Source organism: Aquila chrysaetos, chromosome 19 (genome assembly GCF_900496995.4).
Source record: "Aquila chrysaetos chrysaetos chromosome 19, bAquChr1.4, whole genome shotgun sequence".
Lineage (NCBI taxonomy): Eukaryota > Metazoa > Chordata > Aves > Accipitriformes > Accipitridae > Aquila > Aquila chrysaetos.
In genome coordinates, this window is record NC_044022.1 from 4,209,834 (window position 1) to 4,224,059 (window position 14,226).

A 14,226-nucleotide genomic window follows, 5' to 3' on the forward strand; every position below is an offset into this window, starting at 1 on the left:
CGTCGAGGTGGGAGAGCACAGGGACGCGGCAGCCGGCAGTCCCCCGGCCCCACGGCTGCTGGCAGGGACACGCACCGTCCCCTCCCGTCTGCTCAAGGCCTTTTGGAAAGAAATTCCTTTGCTGCGGCACAAACGGAAAGCGCGAAGCGGCTGGCCAGGGGACATCGTGCCGCTCTGCTTAATCCCGGAGCACCGAGGGGGCTCTTGCTGGGTCGCACTGTCCCCCTCTGAAGTGCCAAAAGCACGGAAAAACATCATTGTTTGGGGATGAAGGCGGTGGTAGCGCTCCCTTGGGAAAACACAGGAACAATAAGTCAACCGCGTGCTCCTACGAGTGCTGGCAAATAGCAGCGTGGCAGGCGGCAGCCCCTCTCCTAAACCTCCCGAAGCATCCCCTGGCCTTGCGAAAGGTCACGGCGTGCAAGCAGTCCCTGCCGGTTCCCACGTGGCAGAAACAGCACTGCCGTAACCGTGAGTTGAACTCCCCAGCGATGCCATCACGCCTTTGTTTTTTTAAGCGAAAACCGCACCCCGTTCGCTCTCCACGCCCCACGTCGCGTCTGGTCCCCGTCCCCCGGGGGGTGAGCGGGAAGCGCCCGGTGGACGGCATCCGAGCAGCTCGGTAGGCAGCCAGCACGAAGCCCCGGGAGCTCGTAATTGAAAAGTTATTTATTTCTTCTCTAAAAGGGAAAAAGAGCTCGCCGTAGAGGCTCTTTGTCCTTTGGGGCAGGAATCTCACTTTCGCCAGCTTTCGTGTCCCTGCGCGCGGGCTGGGAGCAGCGGGATGCTCTGGCAGGCAGGATGGATGGAGCAGCCTCCCTCCGCCGGGACAGGTACACCGAGGGGCAGAGGTCGGGCACCAGCTCGAGCTGTTCTTCCCCACGAGACGTGTTTTCCTGGCATTCATGGCAGCGCTGCTAAAAGCAGCTCTTTCTCTACCGCAGCCAGTTAGTGCGGCAGAGGATGCTTCTCCATCCGAATCCCTCCAGGCACCGAACCTCCTTAAGAGGAGCCGCAGCTGAGGTGTCCTGCACTCTCCCCGACAGCCCCGGGGACAGCAGTCTTCGTTACCCAAAGGGACGGTGAAGCTCGTACTTGTCCCCCGGGTGCCTCGAAGGGACGTCACGGCCTCCAAGGTCTTTTCCCTTCCCGGGTGTCAGCGTGTCCTCTGCAAGGACGCTGGGCTCTGCAGCTCTAAGGGGATTTTCCATGAGAATGCTCACCCTGCTCGCTCCGGCTGGGACATGAGACCGTTTTAAAATCACCCAGGGAATGGTTTTACCGCTGTTCTCATTCTGTACTGCCCTTTCACTTACCAAGGGTGGACTATTTCCAAGCACTCCCTGCATGGCCTAATTCTGCTCCCACTGCAGTCTGCAAAAGGCACAGCACTGACTCGGGCCAGTGCTCAATGTTTTGCGGCATCCCATCCTGACAGGGCACTCGAAAGGTTTCTGTGAATATTAAACCACCTGCTCTGCTAGAAGAAAGTAATCTCAGAGCAGGTGAGAGCTGAAGAAGCTGCCCAGGGCCAGTCTTTCCTCCACGCCAGCAGAACTGCTCTCCTGATCCTCAGAGACTCATTTGGAAACTTGACTTGGTGTAGACGTGACTCAGGCTGAGCTGATACTGCACAGGCCAATTTTTGCAAGTTCTGGGAATCTGGGAAATACTGCAGGAAACCCTTGTGGGTGGTGTGCACAGATTTCTTATCCCACTTGGATGTTACCTGCTCGCTCAGACCCTGTGCTAAGCAGGGCTGCTCGCTTTGTGATGGGTAGGATGGTCCCGCTTCAGGACCAACGCTCCTATGTGCCAGAATAATAAAAAATAGCATTCCATAGCAACAACGCATCTGTTCAGAAACGTGGACGCCGTTGCATTGTCGTCAGGCTTCAGACCTCAAAGGAACGGCTCATCCCGTGGCCAGAAGCACCGGCGCGCCGATAGGGCCGAGTTTCCACTAGAGGGTTGTAGTGCTGTGCAGAAGCAGATGCGGTTACTGTGGCAGGAATATTGTACGTACTCCAGGCCTTTGTCAGCAGATCAAAAGCATTCTGCGATAGCGCGGCTTCCAGCAGTCTCTGCAGTCTCTGGTGTACACAGCCTGCAAGCTGCGAGAGGGCTGCTGCCTGAGCAATCCGCTCCCCTGCCTTCCCTGAAAAGCCTCTAGCATTCGCGTGACTCAGCACCTACTAGATGTATATATATATATACACGCACACACACAGATATAGTAAGTAAACACACTGTGTCTATGCATATACACACACAGACAGTATGTTTGTCAGTGTACCTGGGATTTCGATGCACGAAGAGCCGCGTGGCATGGTGGTGGCACACCATCGCAAAGAGCCGGGGCACCGACGGTTGAGCAAAGCCCACAGCCTGGCAACGCGGCGAACGGGGCAATTAGCAGCATCGGCACAATCAGGAGGATGGGAAAGCGATAGCTGTTTGCACGGAGCCCCGACTCCAGGCCAGGCGCTGCCGTGCCGAGCCCTGCGCCAAACGCGGGTGCTGGCCCCCGGAGCTTGCAAGCCAGCCTTGACCGGGAGCCATCGAAGAGGACTGTCACTTCTGCAACCAGTCACGTCCCCACGTCCAGTGCAGCTCAGTTAGGTCCCAGTGAGTTCACGTGTATGTGATCCCAGTATGCACCCGTACACCTTTTACAGTAGCATACGACTTTTGTATGTAGATCTATAGAATCATAGAATCATAGAAGGGTTTGGGTTGGACAGGACCTTTAAAGGGTATCTAGTCCAACACCCCTGGAATGACCCTAGGTTTGTGGCTTTCTGACTCGCTTGTGTGCAAAGTGCTGGCAAATGTACCACCCAGATCAGGGTGGTTTTACTGCCAGAACCAAAAAACAGAGCTGTCTAACACAGTGGGGAAAGCCCAAATAGCACTGACGTTGCCTTCCTTTCATAGAAAGAGTGGGAAGGCAAATGCAACCACAAGGCTTGCCTGTAACATGGAAAACACAGCATGACGGTCACAGAGAATTTTCATAAGCGATCGATTTATGTATCACCTGTTTGTCTGATACTATCACCATTTGCATTTATAGATAGATGGAAAACAGATTTTTGCCTACATTTTCATCTCTTTTGTTATCAGAAAGGCTTTGAGGAAGTAAGTAGGAGATACTCTTGCAAAATAAATGATTACAGCAAAAGATGGGCCTTAGTTCCCTCGGAAGATGACCTGATCTTATCTGAATACAGCTGTGTAGAAACCAGCCATCGAGTCAACAGAGAGGCCTGAGAGAGCTGGGGTAGATTATCTGACCCAAAATAGACATTCGAATCCTCTGCCCTTTATAGCTGGCTGGTGGAGCGCCTCTTCCCACGCTGGCGTGGGACATCAGAAGGAGGTCAAGTGAGCTGCTTCTTGCGATAGAGCACAAAAAGGCACCAGGGGAGACTCATCCCGCTGGGGACACCTGCAAGGTGGACACATAGGGTTGGGAGAACCACCTCCCACAAGCGATGCTCTCCAGAAACAAGTCTCAGACCTCAGGGAGACCAGACTGGCTGGAAAGCAGGGACTGTGGTGCTGGTGAAGCATCTCCTCCTCCTCTGAACTGGGTAACGGTGGTGGCAGCGTGAGCCTTTGCTGATACCAGCGGTGCGGAAAAGCTCTGTAACTCCAGGCCACAGGGGTCAGCCCTCTCCTGCTGAGGTGCTGCCATCCCTCGGTGGGCTGACGCCATGGGGCAGAGGGGTGGTGGGTCACCACCAAGGACGGGCGGCTGCCAGTGAGCTATGGAGAGAGAAGGTGGCAGAGAAGCGTGGTGTGAAGCAGGGTTTGGGGTGCGTTACGGTTGTTTGAGAAGGAGGGGAGGGAAGGAACCTAAGTGCTGCACCCAGGAATAAGGTGTCTCAGCAGCTATAGTTTAGGAGGTTAAATTATATTTTTTGGATTACCTATTCTAACCAGTGAGAACATTTATTGGCTAATCATTATGCAATAAGTATGTTTATTACTAATCTTTCCCGTCTAAAATTCTTGTAGAAGATAAGAAAAAAACCAGATGTATGTTATTTCGGCAGGGCAAACGGCCGGGTGCAGAGGAGAGTAGCCACCCACAAGTGCCTCTGCGCCGTTGGGCAGCAGCAAAACCCACCAGCCTTGGTGTGGTACAAAGGCAGTTGGCTTTCTGCGCCTGCGTTTGCGAACAGCTCTGCAAACCCTCTTCTCGCATAGCAAGGAGTCTCTGTCCCTCCCAAAGGAGTCATAAAATACAGCTTTATCCACCCCACGTGCGGTAATCAGACAGCCTTAAGAGCTTAAGCACTCATAGGGTAGCAACGTTTAAAACGATTGCACTGGCCTGTTTGCCTACCTCGACCCGCTTCTCTCATCAACCTGCTCCGTGGCATGGACTTGTAGGGGCACATTGTGAGTGACAGAGGCAGAAAATTGAACTTGCTAGTAGAGAGGGAGCTGTTAAACTCGCGCCCTTGTGAGGCCGTGCCCAGGGCGATTAGCAGCTTGCACAAAAAGCCCGGTGCTGCTCGCCTTGCTCCGCTCACCGGCCAGCTGCCGAGCCGTGGAGCGCTGGGATCGTGCACCGGGCAAAGAAAATGGGAGCAAACAGATTTCATCCTTTTAGACTGTTTTATTAAACAAAGCCAAGCAAAACAAAACCAACCCCGCCGTCAATACACCAGCTCCTCATTTACACAAGACCCCTTTCCACGGCTCTGGGAGAACAAAAAGGCTGAAGTGTAAATGAGATCAGTGTTGGGAGCGTTATGCGCATGAATATTTATCAAGGAAGACCAGACAGAGGCCAATTTGCCACCCTCCTGCAGCAGCGGGAGCTCGGTCGTCAACAAGTGGGAGGGAAAGGGTAGGTGGAGAGGCCGGTCCGTGCTTTTGCGTGGGCAGGGGCGTGCGGGATGCTGGCGAAAGTCTGTGCCTGTGCTTGAGGATAACTGCAGGAGCTACTGGTCGGGAACGATGCTGAGCAGCTCCTCGGTTTTGGGACAAAAGCTGGGTACGACGCAGTTATGAAGCAAGCGTACAATGCCCCTTCCAGTCATGCAATCAGCTTGCAGGCTGCAGTTTAGGGAAAAAACTCTAAAGAATTAACTAGAAGTTGTTACCATTCCTTGGGCATGCCGAGTGCTCACAATAAATCTTTTTCCTGAAGGAAAAAGCAAGGTTAAATCAAACTACAAAGACCATCAAGCATGAGATTTACAGCAATCTAAAAGGGTTACGGGTTCACGTCTTAAACAGCTGAATTATGGCTGCTTCTGGGTATCAATATATTAAGCACGCTGACCCCCTCAGTGCTGCGGGGAGCTAGGGTATGAGCAGCAACGGAGAGATTGCACTGGTTATCGTTTTTATGTACATTTCAAAGTCACTTCCGAAAAAGAAGATGAGATAGTAGTTGAGTATTCCAGCCACGGACATGAGGAACAGGAACAAAATGATGCGCTTTCCAAACAAGTAACCGGGAGTGCTGAGGAGACAGAAAGAGGGGAAAGCAATTTGTTAACGTACGTCACCTCACGCGAGAAGTCCTTAGACTTTGGACTCTGCTGTTAAGACAAGCTGAAAGACCTCGGGGGCTGGGACGGAGGGGGGCAAATTTCTGCTCTGTCTTGCACCGCAAGGCAGCCGCGAGCTCTTAAATGCCATTTTCAGCATCTGTTTGGGTCTGGATTTGGCCTCCGGCGCTCAGCGTAGGCTGCTGCTTACAGAAGTGGCTATTCAGAGGGGCTTGTATGTCTTCTCAGCCATCACAGGCTGTGGGACAACCTTCTTTCACGTGCGTGTAATGAGTTTTATTAATCTAAAAGGACAGCCTCGTGCAAATAGCGGCACAAAGGTGCCAAGGTTTGCCTTTGCGGAGGCCGTGAGCAGCCGCTCTGTTCCTGCAGCCCCCCGAGCCCGGTGCCGCCGCATCTCCCGTGTCTCCCACAGCTCCCGCTCCCGCCGCATCGCGGGGTTTGGGAAGAGGCTCTTCAAGTCCTTACCTCTGAGTCCTTTCCCCGAGGTAGCCCACAAAGTACTTCTGCCTCACAAACAGGTACATCAGGCCGGCAAAGGCGGCAGGAGCTGGGTAGAGGGTAAAACAAGGCGTTACACACGCCAGCCCGGGTCTCGCCGTACGTACCGTCCCCATCTGCTGCCTGGGCTGGACCGGGAAATGGGAGTCTGCAGCCTTGGGTTATGGGACAAGGGCTGGAACCGGGACAGACACCTTTGTGTGGGAAACTGCACTCGCCTTGCCCTCACTCCGGCTTTTCTGAAGACTTTGTGGGTATAATCCTGCCCACGGCAGAGCACACGCTCGTCCCTGTTGGAAACCCAGTGTGGGGCATGCCGGGCTTGGGGAGGAGGGTGCCAGCCCAGGCACTGTCTTCACCAGAAATAAAAGGTAGCCGATAGATGCACTTCTCTAGGAGCAGGTGGAGGACTATACTAGGGCCCAATACTCATTTCTGAGCACATAAAAAGGGGCTTTTCCCCCTAATTCTAGCCTTCCCCATACCTGCAGGCAAAAGCCCCTCTTATTCTGGCCAGGAAACTCCTCTTTTCCAGAAAGAATAGCCATGTACCCCAGGAGAGTACTCAACTTTAGGTAAACTCAAATTGCATTGAAGGGGATCATATTTAGAAATGCAGGCAGATACTCCTGGGCTGCCCTCAGTGCTGGGTAAGGCTGGCAGCTCTGGCAATTTAATCAAATGAGCCCATTTCCAGTCCTGAGAGCAAATAATGTGGCATCCAGCATCCAAGTACTAAACCCTCCACCCAAAACAGAGGGATCTCATCCATAATGCCTGTATGGGAAGTGTCCCCACCCCGTATTATTATTACATCTGTTGGCATAAACCTTGCCAGGAGTGTGCTGCTAATTAAACAGCATGCGTAGCTGCAGGACAGCAGGGTGGGACAGGTTCCCCCACTGCAGGAGGATTTGGTCCCTGGAAGCGTAACCTCCGAAGCGCTTGCCATCCCTTGCTGAAAGCGGTGCGAGGTTGAAGGGAAAAAAAAAAAAAAAGAGTGTTACCTTGGCTGCAGAGAAGGCCAGCGCACCAAAGCACAGCGAGAAACGTAGGGTACGCGTGTCCGCAGTTCTGGCTAGAAAGAAATTTATAGGAGAGAAATCAGAACGCAGGGAAATAGAACCCAAATCGACATGTTTCACCAGCAAAGGGTGGTGGGGTGTGAATTTGGGCTGCACTAACGCCCTTGCGGGTGCGCTTTTGCCCCAGGCAGCTGCTGGGGGCCGGCTGGCGTGTCCGTGCCGGAACGCGGCAGCCGCCTTGCCTGCAGGTCTGCTTCCCGGTGTCCTCGCTGGGATAAAGGATGCCTTTGTCCTGCCCGACGAGGAAAACAAACCGCTCTGCGCACACGCCCGGCACCTGTGAAAGCCTCTAACCTGTTTGATCGAGGCATGTGTATCATAGATGTTGCGTGCTTTATTGGCTTGGGAAATCCTTGTAATTAAGTCATATTAATCAAATTAGTGGCACCGAGAGCTGTGTGAAACCAACAAAAGGAAAATCCCACAGCAAATAGGAGTGTCTGACAGTTAACGTGTCTCTGCAGGAGAACAGGAATGATTTCCAGCTGCCTCTTTTGGCGGGGAATGTTTTCCAAGGGGGAAGCGCTCTGCCCTTGGCAGAGGTTGCAAACCTGTGAAGGGCAACACTTGGATGCCCCATCCAGTTTCAAGCAGTACTTCATGGGTAATAAAAAATATTTTATGTTCTTTTCTTTTCTGGGTTGGAATTAGTTTCCCCCCCGCTCTCTCTGCAGGGATGTCAAAGACAGGAGGTACCGATGGGGCAGAGAAGCGGGGAGCCGTGTGCTGGGGGAGCTGCCTGGGGACAGAGGCGCAGGGGTTTGTACGAGCTCTGCCACCGACCTGCTCCTCAGCAAGCCAGCATCTCCCCGCCAGCTCTTTTTTTTTGATCCGCAGCGCCCTTGGGACACGGGCTGTGCTTGTATCACACTTCCAGCATTAGCTACTGCGGGGTGAATGGGCTCCCGAATGGAAGGACGTAATACACACAAGGGCTGCAATACAGCACTGGTGTCCAGAAAGGAGCTGGGTTCACCAGCAAACATACTGGAGAGCCGTGGGTCTAAATGCCACTGCAATGCACACCACAGCAATGGGACTGCAGAGCAAAGTCCGGACCATAAAAGAGTTTGGATTAAACCCTAACGAAGAGAGAGACGAACCCCGCTCTGCCCGCACCGGCTCCTCAGGGCTTGCTTACTCACTTGGCAGTGTAGACGCGGTCGAAGGCGGAGGATCCTGCCCGCTGGAACCCCTTGCCGTTGCAGTGTTTGCTTTCATGCTCCAGTTTGCTAGCAAAAAAAGCTGTTAAGAAAACACAGTGTTCGATCTGAGATGCAATTTGGAGATATTGCGGGAGCTGGGCTTTGTGGGCTCAGCTCTGTTCTCACGAGCAGCCAGGCTGGACGGCAGGAGAGGGCGCGGGTGCGTGGAGGTGCAGGATGTGGCCAGCGCGCTTGCTCTGTCACCGAGGTATAACCAAACCCTCCGTGCAAGTGTGCAGTGCGATGCGACCTCAGACAAGCCCACGTGTTCCTATGTGACCGACAGCAAAGTTCTCAACTCGCAGCCCCGCTTCATCCCCATGCAGAAGCACAGCCCTGACTCGGTCCTTTCAGTCCCCAGTGGGTAAAAAGCCTTCGAGCCAGAGCTGCCAACCCCAAATCTCGGTCTCTAACAGAGCGGGGAGACAAGGGAGACTCTTCTCTTTTAGTCATACCCATTTGCCCAAGCAGGGACATCCTGCAGGGCTGGTTCGTTTTCCCGAAAGGCCTGTTGAAATCCCGGTCCTGACGGCTGATCTCTACGTGTCCGTCTTGCGCGCATCCTCCTTTTAAGCAACAGTGTTGTGTCAGGGTGTTAGCTGCTGCAAAAATGCAGCACCTCAAGATAATGTATCATGCGCTTGACAAACACGTTTTATCTGATGACACTAAACCTGAGACCATCAATCATGTGTCTAAATACACCAGGCAGAGCCCTGACAAGCTACGAGCTGCAAGCTCTGTGTTGTCGCACATCCCACCTCAGTGTACCCAAATCACTCTGTGGTTCAGAATATTAGCCAAAGAGATATATAAAAGATAACCCATCAGGAAAGATGTTATTCTAACAACAGACGTGTAACTTGATAAGCTGCAGGATTTCATCCCCGGAATCTGAAGAGTTACCTCTTTTTTCCCCTCGCTGATGCTATAAGTAGGCCTTTTGTACTTCCATTGCCTTCACTAAAAGCTACTGAGTTTTCTGCCTTCCAATATCGAGTGATTCCCTAGGTAAAAACAGCCTTTCTCCAGAAAAACCCGCAGTGCTTTAAGCCAGTTTCCCCGCTTTCAGCCAGGCTGCAGACCCTCCCTCCCACTGTCACCAGTGCGGTGCACTGGCCGGCTCCTGGAGGACAGTCACCAAGAGTTCCCATCATCTCCATCTGCACGCCACCCCAGCCTTTGGCATGGGGTTATTAACCTGCCTATGGGGTCTAAGAGAACCTCGTTGAAGAAGATGAGGTCGGACGGCAATTTTTTGTACAGTGCAAAGCTGCTGTGATGGGAAACCACTTTCTGCAGGTCTGGGACTGCATGGGCTCCCTGGGATATGTAGCATACCTCCTCCCTTCCTTTTAGCACGTACGTGAAATCACTAGAAGATGCCACAGCTTCAGAGAAAGCCAAGAGAAAGATAGATAGATATATATATATATATATATATATCTCCCTCTCTGCTGCTGCTTCCCAAATGCCAGTGTGCCGCTGCAGAGAGACTCCACGATGCCGAGAGCCATCAGGCTGAACACAGACGTGTCCAACGTGACGGCGGTCACTGAGGACAAGAAGTTGGAGGTGCTGGTGGTGACACTCCGGGCGCACAGTCTCTGGGATCAGGGCTGGGCAGACATGGGGGTGCTGGGTCTCCTGGGAAGGATCTGGCTGTGGGGGTCCGGGCATCTGTCCTGGAAGCTCTTGCCGTCTCTGACGTGGTGTATGGATCCTTGGTCAACAGACTGGGCATTAGGGCAAAGGACAGAGGTGGGGTTATCATGTACACCCGCACCACGGATGAGGAGCAGGCTTTGTCTCATCTCACTTCAAAGACATTGAGAAGTGTTGGGGAGATGGATGTTTTCCTTCTGTAAACAGTGGGTGACAGAAGGAAACAGGGGAAAGCCACCTCCAGAGGTCAATCCATCCCTCAGAGAGCTACTGGCATGAGGGACACCACCTCCCTGAAGTGCTGATCTTTCTCCATTGACTCAAGAAAGAGCTTAGACAACCACCTCCCACGAGATGCCCACCTCTTCGCTAGAGAAAATGCCTGGGTCGATCGCCTCCAACCCACTGCAGCGGCCGTATTTCCTTAGGACCACGTGGACCCCCAAGGTGAGGGCGGTAAATCGGAAGGGAACCCAGCATCTCACCGCCATATGGAGAGGCAGAGCCTCCTGCTTCAAGTGAGCTTTTCACCCTGAAAGTGGCTCCCCCAGTTCTGCGGCTCCTTAGCCCTGTCAACCTCACACGCGATGCAGTCTCCCAAAATCTCCCCAGAAGGCGACCCAAGAGGTGGGTCCCAGCTGCTGAAGCTCTGCAAAGGACCAAAGGAGAGCCGACAGACCACATCCAGTGGCGGACCTCGCCACGTATCAGCAACATTGGGCTGCTGTTAACCTGGCATCGGGGAATCGGGAGACTATAGCATGAAGCAGCTTGCAACACCATGGTTATACTTCCTGCTCTTTACTCTAAACCTCAAGGCAAGAGGTTGGTTTCACAAGCCCACATGAGATGAGTGAGCGGAGCAAGCCTGGAGCTGAGGGGTTTCATTCCGCTCAGGTGCACCAGGAGATGATGTCCTGAGGCTCCAGGGCTGCACAGGCTGCCCTGAGCCTGAACCACTGTAGTCCCTCTCTGGTCAAGCTAATGGACAAGAGTTCAGTCCAAGCCTGGTTGTTTCACAAGTTCATGTCGACAGAAACCACGCGCTGAAGCTCCAACCTAGCGAGTGCTGGCAAACACGCGTGTTGGCCCTTCTTCCCGTTGACTTCGCTTTGCTTCCTCCATCCCGAACTGCTCAGCGATGACCACTGATTTGCATCAAAAGCTGCTGAATTGCAACATCTCTCTGATGCAAGAACAAAACCTAAAGCTACATGTGTGACTCAGCGGCATCCGGCCACACGAGTCATTCTGTAGGATACGGAGATTCCCGCCACGAACAAGGTGACAGTAACTGGACGTCAGACTGCGGCAGCACCACAGCCCACCTCCAGCTTCGGGAACGACAGCATTCACCCGAACTGTTTTCTAATCCTGCACCAGATGCAGAAAAGCATATAAACCTGAATTGACGCGGTACTGACTTCACGTACTTAAAGGCAGTCAAGCAGATGCCCAAGTGCTTTGCTGAACCAGAGCCGTAGCAAAAGTTCAGTACAACTGATATCCCTTGACAAGCATTTCTACCGCCGTAAGTATTGCACTCATTGCAGGACTGCGTATCAGTTGGGTCTTTCTAGACAGTAAGCTTGGGAGAAGGAAATCAGATGATGCAAGGTCTGAAATCATGGTTTAGGGCTGTGTGCCACTCGTGCTTGGTACACTAAGTCCTCTGCCAGGCTCCGCATTGCCCATTTGCAGCAGTCGGGTCAATAATCTCAGAGACGGATTTCCATGAGGTAAAAGTGCATGTCAGGCTGGAAGGCAAATGCCCGAGTTTCAGAGTGAGAGGAAAAAAACTGCATATAAAGTCATTTGGTTAAATAGCAAGAAATGCGTATTTGAAACATTTTTTTAATTGCAGTTTGTGGTCTGATCTCAGTGTGCTGTATTCTGGTGACACCACACACTGTGCATTTACCAGAAAAGAGCACTGGGTTACACGAAGTGGCATTTGGTGCCTATGTCAAAACTAAACCAGACTGCAAGTCTTTTTTTTTTTGCTTTCTGGCAGTCAGGCTTATGCTGAGGCTCCCACCACTTCCCCTCTCTGAAGCAGCCCAAGAATAGCCCATTTCCTAGGACCAAAGGTAGGGTTTGCGCTCAGTGGGAATCTCCCATTCGTATCAAGAAGCCTTCACAGAAGATTTCTAGCACTTGCATCAGCCCCCAAACTCTCAAACCTGGGCGATCTCAGTGCAGCTTGGGCAAACCTCACTCCTTTCTCTGTATTCTGGGCAGAATTTCCTGCTAAAATGATTATGTATTTATTTGTAGGAGACAATGATCGAGTTAAAACCAGATTTGCACAAGAGAGAAACTTGTTTTATTTTTAAAATTCTGAAGAATGCTAGGGACTGTAGAGTTCTGAATAAGAGCTAAAAAAGGAAACTTCTCCATTGCAGGAAATGCACAGCGTTCTTGGGACCACAGCTGATTAGTTGAACTGTAGGACCTGGAGATGTAGGAAAGCAGGAGAGCTGCCTGCCCACAAATAACCCGAACAGATCCCTCCGATGAGCCGGTGCAGTTTTGCCCCCTTCGCCCAGCTCCGCGCAAAGCTCTGACCCACTGCAGCTGCCCGGCTCCTGCCCACGGCGGCAGGGCTCTGGCTGACGAGCTGCCCACGTTTGGGACTTTAGCCAGGAAAGGAGGTCCCAGTCATCAAATCTAAATACATATTGTCACAGGGAACCCCAGCGTATTATTCCTTTCCTTAGCTGACATATGTATAACAAAATCCCTCCAGAATATCACAAGAGTAGGACTGTGTGACTGCCACGATACTGCAACAACAGCATGCAAAATTATACGCTTAGAAGATCGTTCCTAAAGCCAAAGTCGTGCCTAAGCATATGCGCACTTATAACCAGAGATTATCTATCCAAAGATTAGACCGGCATACATCACCCTGAACTTTTCTCAGCTCCCCTTTAGCCCTTAAATAAAAGCTTATTTTTGTCTTACCGTTCTGGACAACACTTATCAAGGTGACGATGGCGAGCAGGACAATGCTTCCCAGGGTTTCCTGGTCCATTTTGCGAGCGGGCTGTGCGGGTGGACACTGCAGCCTTGGCGGCAGCTCAGCCCTGCAAGCACGGAAGGAGGAAATGAAGGTCTTTCTTATCTTGAATCATAAAACACTTCCTATGGTTTCACAGGAGAGTGACAGCACCCTGCGCTCGGGTGCCTGTCAGAGCAACGCAGTTCCAGGCTCACTCACTCATCATATACAGATGAAGCCCGGAGAAACAAGAGATTACACGTCTGTGATCTAAGAGGGTATACAATGTGGAAAGACACCTATTGCCCTTCCTGCACAGGAGCAAAACAGCAACCTTGATATGTAAAGTATGTCTGAGCTAGCTGTGTGGAACAGCAGAAAGGCTGGAAGAGACCAGCCAGGCTATCACGTCATCGCCCGCAAGTGCCCGACCACCCCACAGGTAGCTGGGTGGAGAAATAATTTTGGCAAGTCTCAGTAACACTGCTGCTTTCAAACACGCGTCCTCCCTGGTCACATCTCCATCAGCCTCGCCGGTGAGGAGACCCTGGATCTCCAGGTCACAAGCAAAAGCTCCTGATCCATCTGGCACATTTGAACGGGCAGTACGCAAATGCTGTGAGCATCGCGGGTGGACACACAAATACATCCTTCATGACCAGGGGTGGATCCTGCACCCTTCCCCCTGCAAATAACTTCTTGGATGGCAGTGACAGCTGCCAGCATTCAGCACTTTACAGGCTCAGACGTCACAGGTGTACCTGAATTTTAGCAGTCGAAGCCCAATACGGTTGAACGTCATTGCTGCACCATGTTCATGCCTCGGCTTCAATCCCGTGACGGAAACGGCAGGGAAGCACAGGCTGCGGTGTTGGACGGCTGCAGAAAGTCCCACAGCTTCTGTCAGATCACTGGAAAGCATCCTCATCCAAAGTGCACATCACTTGCCGACTGTAACCGCTCTGCTCCCTTTTGCCCATATTCCGATGGGGGAAAGCCATATGAAAAATCCTTCCCTTTAGCAGGGATTTAACACTAATAAAAGCAACATTTTCACTGGACTGAGCCCTGGACAACTTTTGCCCCATCCGTCTGTCTGTCTGTACTCCACCACATGCTATCCAGAAGGTCTGCGTGCCACCCAGCACCCAAACCACAGCTGGATAACTGGTTACCTCTCCCTGGATAGGGGACAGCCTGGTAGGACTTCCCAGCAGGTGCCAAGCTGTGAA

The 14,226-nt window shown here is 52.3% G+C and overlaps 1 protein-coding gene across 1 annotated transcript; it reads right to left on the bottom strand.

Moving 5' to 3' along the window:
• Nucleotides 1-4,615: 4,615 nt before the first annotated feature.
• LOC115353591 (arachidonate 5-lipoxygenase activating protein) lies at nt 4,616-13,111 on the bottom strand. The gene is made up of 5 exons (XM_030043244.2): nt 12,958-13,111; nt 8,266-8,365; nt 7,043-7,113; nt 6,003-6,084; nt 4,616-5,485 (listed from the first exon to the last, which is right to left on the bottom strand). Exons 1-5 carry the CDS (start codon nt 13,025-13,027, stop codon nt 5,323-5,325), a joined length of 486 nt encoding a protein of 161 aa, XP_029899104.1. The 5' UTR covers nt 13,028-13,111; the 3' UTR covers nt 4,616-5,322.
• Between the last annotated feature and the right edge of the window lie 1,115 nt (nt 13,112-14,226).